This window comes from Mustelus asterias, unplaced genomic scaffold (genome assembly GCF_964213995.1).
Source record: "Mustelus asterias unplaced genomic scaffold, sMusAst1.hap1.1 HAP1_SCAFFOLD_2890, whole genome shotgun sequence".
Lineage (NCBI taxonomy): Eukaryota > Metazoa > Chordata > Chondrichthyes > Carcharhiniformes > Triakidae > Mustelus > Mustelus asterias.
The window spans coordinates 38,574-44,573 of NW_027592835.1; the positions used below are offsets into that span (position 1 = coordinate 38,574).

The 6,000-nt window shown below is 61.0% G+C and overlaps 1 protein-coding gene across 1 annotated transcript in view; it reads left to right on the forward strand.

The window, feature by feature from the left end:
- LOC144490118 (upstream stimulatory factor 1-like) overlaps window positions 1–5,823 on the forward strand; it is a gene marked incomplete at its 3' end in the record, with an annotated part of 41,589 nt that extends 35,766 nt beyond the window's left edge. The window contains exons 6-7 of the mRNA XM_078207928.1: window positions 1,925–2,015; window positions 5,765–5,823. Coding sequence (XP_078064054.1) covers window positions 1,925–2,015; window positions 5,765–5,823 — 150 coding nt within the window. The remainder of the gene's footprint in view (window positions 1–1,924; window positions 2,016–5,764) is intronic.
- Window positions 5,824–6,000: the final 177 nt, after the last annotated feature.

Sequence of the window (6,000 nt, forward strand, 5' to 3'; positions counted from 1 at the left end):
GCCCCCTGCGCCGCCCCCTGCCCCCTGCGCTGCCCCCTGCCCCCTGCGCCGCCCCCTGCCCCCTGCGCCGCCCCCTGCCCCCTGCCCCCTGCGCCGCCCCATACCCCCTGCCCCCTGCGCCGCCCCCTGCCCCCTGCCCCCTGCGCCGCCCCATGCCCCCTGCCCCCTGCGCCGCCCCCTGCCCCCTGCCCCCTGCGCCGCCCCCTGCCCCCTGCCCCCTGCGCCGCCCCCTGCCCCCTGCGCCGCCCCATGCCCCCTGCCCCCTGCGCCGCCCCCTGCCCCCTGCGCCGCCCCATGCCCCCTGCGCCGCCCCCTGCCCCCTGCGCTGCCCCCTGCCCCCTGCCCCCTGCGCCGCCCCCTGCCCCCTGCGCCGCCCCCTGCCCCCTGCGCCGCCCCCTGCCCCCTGCGCCGCCCCCTGCCCCCTGCGCCGCCCCCTGCCCCCTGCGCTGCCCCCTGCCCCCTGCCCCCTGCGCCGCCCCCTGCCCCCTGCGCCGCCCCATGCCCCCTGCCCCCTGCGCCGCCCCCTGCCCCCTGCGCCGCCCCATGCCCCCTGCCCCCTGCGCCGCCCCATGCCCCCTGCCCCCTGCGCCGCCCCATGCCCCCTGCGCCGCCTCCTGCCCCGCCCCCTGTGCCACCCCCTGCCCCGCCCCCTGCGCCGCCCCCTGCCCCGCCCCCTGCACCACCCCCTGCCCCGCCCCCTGCCCCGCCCCCTGCCCCGCCCCCTGCCCCTCGCTCTCTCTCTCTTCTGATCCAGAAGGTGAGCTCGCAGGGGGTTGGGGGTAGAATATTAGATTTGAGTGAGGATTGGTTGACTGACAGAAAGCAGAGGGTCAGGGTCAGGGTCCCTCCTCTGGCTGGCGAAATGTAATTAGCGCGGTGCTGCAGGGGTCAGTCCTCAGACCTCAACTGTTTACAATCTATGTGAATGACCTGCGAGCAGGGACAGAGGGTAACATAGCAAAATTTGCGGATGATCCTAAACTAGGCGGGAGAGCAGGGAGTGAAGAGGATATAAAGATTTTGCAGACGGATATAGATAGGCTTGGAGAATGCGCCAAAATTTAGCAGATGGAGTTAAATGTAGATAAGTGTGAGGTTATCCATTCTGGCAGAAACAAAATAGGCAAATTATTACCTAAAGGGAAATCATTGAGGAGCCTGTCACAGGGAGCAACTGAAAAATACATATTGACGGAAAAAGCACAAACCTGAGTCCTCCAGCACCTCCTTTAAATTGTATTTCAGCCCTGGCATTACATCCTGTCCTGGAACGAGGTGGCACAGTGGTTGGCACTGCTGTCCCACAGTGCCAGGGACCCAGGTTCGATTCCAGCCTCGGGTCACTGTCTGTGTGGGGTTTGCACATTCTCCTCGTGGGTTTCCTCCGGGTGCTCCGGTTTCCTCCCATGCCCTCCTCCAAAGATGTGCGGGTTATGTTGATTGGCCATGTTAAATTGTTCCTTAGTGTCAGGGGGATTAGCAGGGTAAATGTGTGGGGTTACAGGAATAGGGATCTGGGTGGGGCTGCGGTCGGTGCAGACTCGATGGACCGAATGGCCTCCTGTACCGTAGGGATTCTATGAGGTTGAAGCAAAAACCTAAAAGCCACCTGGCCAATCGTAAAAGCAGAAGGATCACATAAAATTGCATTCTGTTGGGTTAAATTTAGTCCTTAATGGGCTAATTTGCGAGTTTGATTGTGGGTGGGTGCATGTCTGACTGTCTTGCGAGACCAGGAACACAAATATTGTGCGAGTGCTCGATAATGTCCCACGTCTTCCCGCACTAATTCATACCTTTCTGGGTCTATTTCTCTTTCTCTCTCTGCCTATCAGTAGCTCTCTCTCTCTCTCTCTCACATTCTCTGCTTTTGCCCCAGGTTTACTAATTGGACCTTCTTTCCCTCCCTTATCCTCCAATCCAGGTCAGTTCTATGTGATGATGTCGCCGCAGGATGTGTTACCAGGGAGTACCACCCAAAGATCGATCACTCCACGAGCCCACCCCTACTCTCCGTAAGTAATAGCGCGCTGGCGTGCGCACACACACACACCCACGTCTCTCTGACCCATCTTGTCCTCTCCAATCTTGTGCTCCCTCATGCACGCTCTCTGCCGCATGCTCGCTCACGCACACTTGTCTCTCTTTCCCCATCTTGCGCTCCCATGCACGCATGCACGCCCTCACTCGCACGCCCTCGCTCACACGCCCTCGCATGCACACCCTCGCACACCCTCGCACGCACGCCCTCGCTCGCATGACCTTGCACGCACGCCCTCGCACGCCCTCTCTCGTACGCTCTCGCACGCACGCCCTTGCTCGCACGCCCTTGCTCGCACGCTCTCGCACGCACGCCCTCGCTCACACGCCCTCGCACGCACGCCCTCGCTCGCATGACCTCGCACGCACGCCCTCGCACACTCTCGCACACACGCCCTCGCACGCACGCCCTCGTACGCTCGCCCTCGCACGCACGCCCTCGCTCGCACGCCCTCGCTCGCATGCCCTCGCTCGCGCGCCCTCGCTCGCACGCCCTCGCTCGCGCGCCCTCGCTCGCACGCCCTCGCTCGCACGCCCTCGCTCGCACGCCCTCGCACGGACGCCCTCACTCGCTCTGTCAGCCCCGCTCCCTCTCTCTCTCAGCCCCGCTCCCTCTGTCTCTCTCTCTCTCTTAGCCCCGCTCCCTCTGTCTCTCTCTCTCGATCAGCCCCGCTCCCTCTGTCTCTGTCTCTCTCTCTTAGCCCCGCTCCCTCTGTCTCTCTCTCTCGATCAGCCCCGCTCCCTCTGTCTCTCACTCTCTCTCGATCAGCCCCGCTCCCTCTGTCTCTGTCTCTGTCTCTCTCTCAGCCCCGCTCCCTCTGTCTCTCTCTCTCTCTCTCTCAGCCCCGCTCCCTCTGTCTGTCTCTCTCTCTCAGCCCCGCTCCCTCTGTCTATCTCTCTCTCTCTCGATCAGCCCCGCTCCCTCTGTCTCTGTCTCTCTCTCTCGATCAGCCCCGCTCCCTCTGTCTCTCTCTCTCTCTCTCTCAGCCCCGCTCCCTCTGTCTGTCTCTCTCTCTCAGCCCCGCTCCCTCTGTCTGTCTCTCTCTCTCTCGATCAGCCCCACTCCCTCTGTCTGTCTCTCTCTCTCTCGATCAGCCCCGCTCCCTCTGTCTGTCTCTCTCTCTCTCGATCAGCCCCGCTCCCTCTGTCTCTCTCTCTCTCGATCAGCCCCGCTCCCTCTGTCTCTCTCTCTCGATCAGCCCCGCTCCCTCTGTCTCTCTCTCTCGATCAGCCCCGCTCCCTCTGTCTCTCTCTCTCGATCAGCCCCACTCCCTCTGTCTCTCTCTCTCTCTCGATCAGCCCCGCTCCCTCTGTCTCTCTCTCTCTCTCGATCAGCCCCGCTCCCTCTCTCTCTCTCTCTCTCGATCAGCCCCGCTCCCTCTGTCTCTCTCTCTCAATCAGCCCCACTCCCTCTGTCTCTCTCTCTCTCTCTCTGTCAGCCCCGCTCCCTCTGTGTGTGTCTCTCTCTCTCTCTCTCTCAGCCCCGCTCCCTCTGTCTCTCTCTCTCTCTCTCTCGATCAGCCCCGCTCCCTCTGTCTCCCTCTCTCTCTCTAATCTGGTGGAGTTTGTTGAAGAAGTGACTAGAATGGTTGACGAGGGAAGGGCCGTGGATGTCGATTATATGGACTTTAGTAAAGCGTTTGACAACGTGGTAGGTTGGTGCAAAAGGTTGGATCTCATGGGATAAACGGGGAGGTGGCTAGATGGGTGGAGAACTGGCTTGGTCACAGAAGACAGAGGGTGGTAGTGGAAGGGTCTTTTTCCGGCTGGATGCCTGTGACTAGTGGTGTTCCGCAGGGCTCTGTATTGGGACCTCTGCTGTTTGTGATTTATATAAACGATCTGGAAGAAGGTGTAACTGGGGTGATCAGTAAGTTTGCGGACGACACGAAAATGGCAGGACTTACAGATAGTGAGGAGCATTGTCAGAGGCTACAGAAGGATATAGATAGGCTGGAAATTTGGGCAAAGAAATGGCAGATGAAGTTCAATCCAGATAAATGCGAAGTGATGCATTTTGGTAGAACTAACGTAGGGGGGAGCTATACGATAAATGGCAGAACCATAAAGGGTGTAGATACGCAGAGGGACCTGGGTGTGCAAGTCCACAGATCCTTGAAGGTGACGTCACAGGTGGAGAAGGTAGTGAATAAGGCATATGGCATGCTTGCCTTTATAGGACGGGGCATAGAGTATAAAAGTTGGGGTCTGATGTTGCAGTTGTATAGAACGTTGGTTTGGCCGCATTTGGAATACTGCGTCCAGTTCTGGTCGCCGCACTACCAGAAGGACGTGGAGGCTTTAGAGAGAGTGCAGAGGAGGTTTACCAGGATGTTGCCTGGTATGGAAGGGCTTAGTTATGAGGAGAGATTGGGTAAACTGGGGTTGTTCTCACTGGAAAGACGGAGGATGAGGGGTGATCTAATAGAGGTGTATAAAATTATGAAAGGCTTAGATAGGGTGAACGGTGGGAAGCTTTTCCCCAGGTCGGTGGTGACGTTCACAAGGGGTCATAGGTTCAAGGTGAGGGGGGGGGAAGGTTTAACACAGATATCAGAAGGATGTATTTTACACAGAGGGTGGTGGGGGCCTGGAATGCGCTGCCGGGCAAGGTGGTGGAGGCAGACACACTGGGAACGTTTAAGACTTATCTCGACAGCCATATGAACGGAGCGGGAATGGAGGGATACAAAAGAATGGTCTAGTTTGGACCAGGGAGCGGCGCGGGCTTGGAGGGCCGAAGGGCCTGTTCCTGTGCTGTATTGTTCTTTGTTCTTTGTTCTCTCTCAGCCCCGCTCCCTCCCTCCCTCTCTCTCCCTCCCTCCCTCTCTCTCAGCCCCGCTCCCTCCCTCCCTCTCTCTCAGCCCCGCTCCCTCCCTCCCTCTCTCTCAGCCCCGCTCCCTCCCTCCCTCTCTCTCAGCCCCGCTCCCTCCCTCCCTCTCTCTCAGCCCCGCTCCCTCCCTCCCTCTCTCTCAGCCCCGCTCCCTCCCTCCCTCTCTCTCAGCCCCGCTCCCTCTGTCTCTCTCTCTCTCTGTCAGCCCCGCTCCCTCTGTCTCCCTCCCTCCCTCTCAGCCCCGCTCCCTCCCTCCCTCTCAGCCCCGCTCCCTCTGTCTCCCTCCCTCCCTCTCAGCCCCGCTCCCTCCCTCCCTCTCTCTCAGCCCCGCTCCCTCCCTCCCTCTCTCTCAGCCCCGCTCCCTCCCTCCCTCTCTCTCAGCCCCGCTCCCTCCCTCCCTCTCTCTCAGCCCCGCTCCCTCCCTCTCTCTCAGCCCCGCTCCCTCCCTCCCTCTCTCTCAGCCCCGCTCCCTCCCTCTCTCTCAGCCCCGCTCCCTCCCTCCCTCTCTCTCAGCCCCGCTCCCTCCCTCCCTCTCTCTCAGCCCCGCTCCCTCCCTCCCTCTCTCTCAGCCCCGCTCCCTCCCTCCCTCTCTCTCAGCCCCGCTCCCTCCCTCCCTCTCTCTCAGCCCCGCTCCCTCCCTCCCTCTCTCTCAGCCCCGCTCCCTCCCTCCCTCTCTCTCAGCCCCGCTCCCTCCCTCTCTCTCAGCCCCGCTCCCTCCCTCTCTCTCAGCCCCGCTCCCTCCCTCCCTCTCTCTCAGCCCCGCTCCCTCCCTCCCTCTCTCTCAGCCCCGCTCTCTTCCTCTCTCTCTCGCTGCCGCCCACCCTCTGTTGCTGTTTCTCTCTCTGACTCAGTCTCTCTCTTGTTCAAGTTATGTCTCTCTCTCTGTTTCAGAAAGTTGGAAAGTCCTCGAGTTGCGAGAGATGATAAGAGGCGAGCACAGCACAATGAGGGTATGTCAGCTTTGGACCCTCTGGAGAGTTCTGCAGCTGCTTTGTAGATGGGTGGAACTGGGAAAGCTGCTGCCTTTCCCGTCACCTTTCATCTCCCACATCTTGGCTGAAATTGCATCTGGGGAAAGTGGCGGGTGAGGCTGGTGGACGAGGCCTGGGGCAGGTGGGGGATGGGGC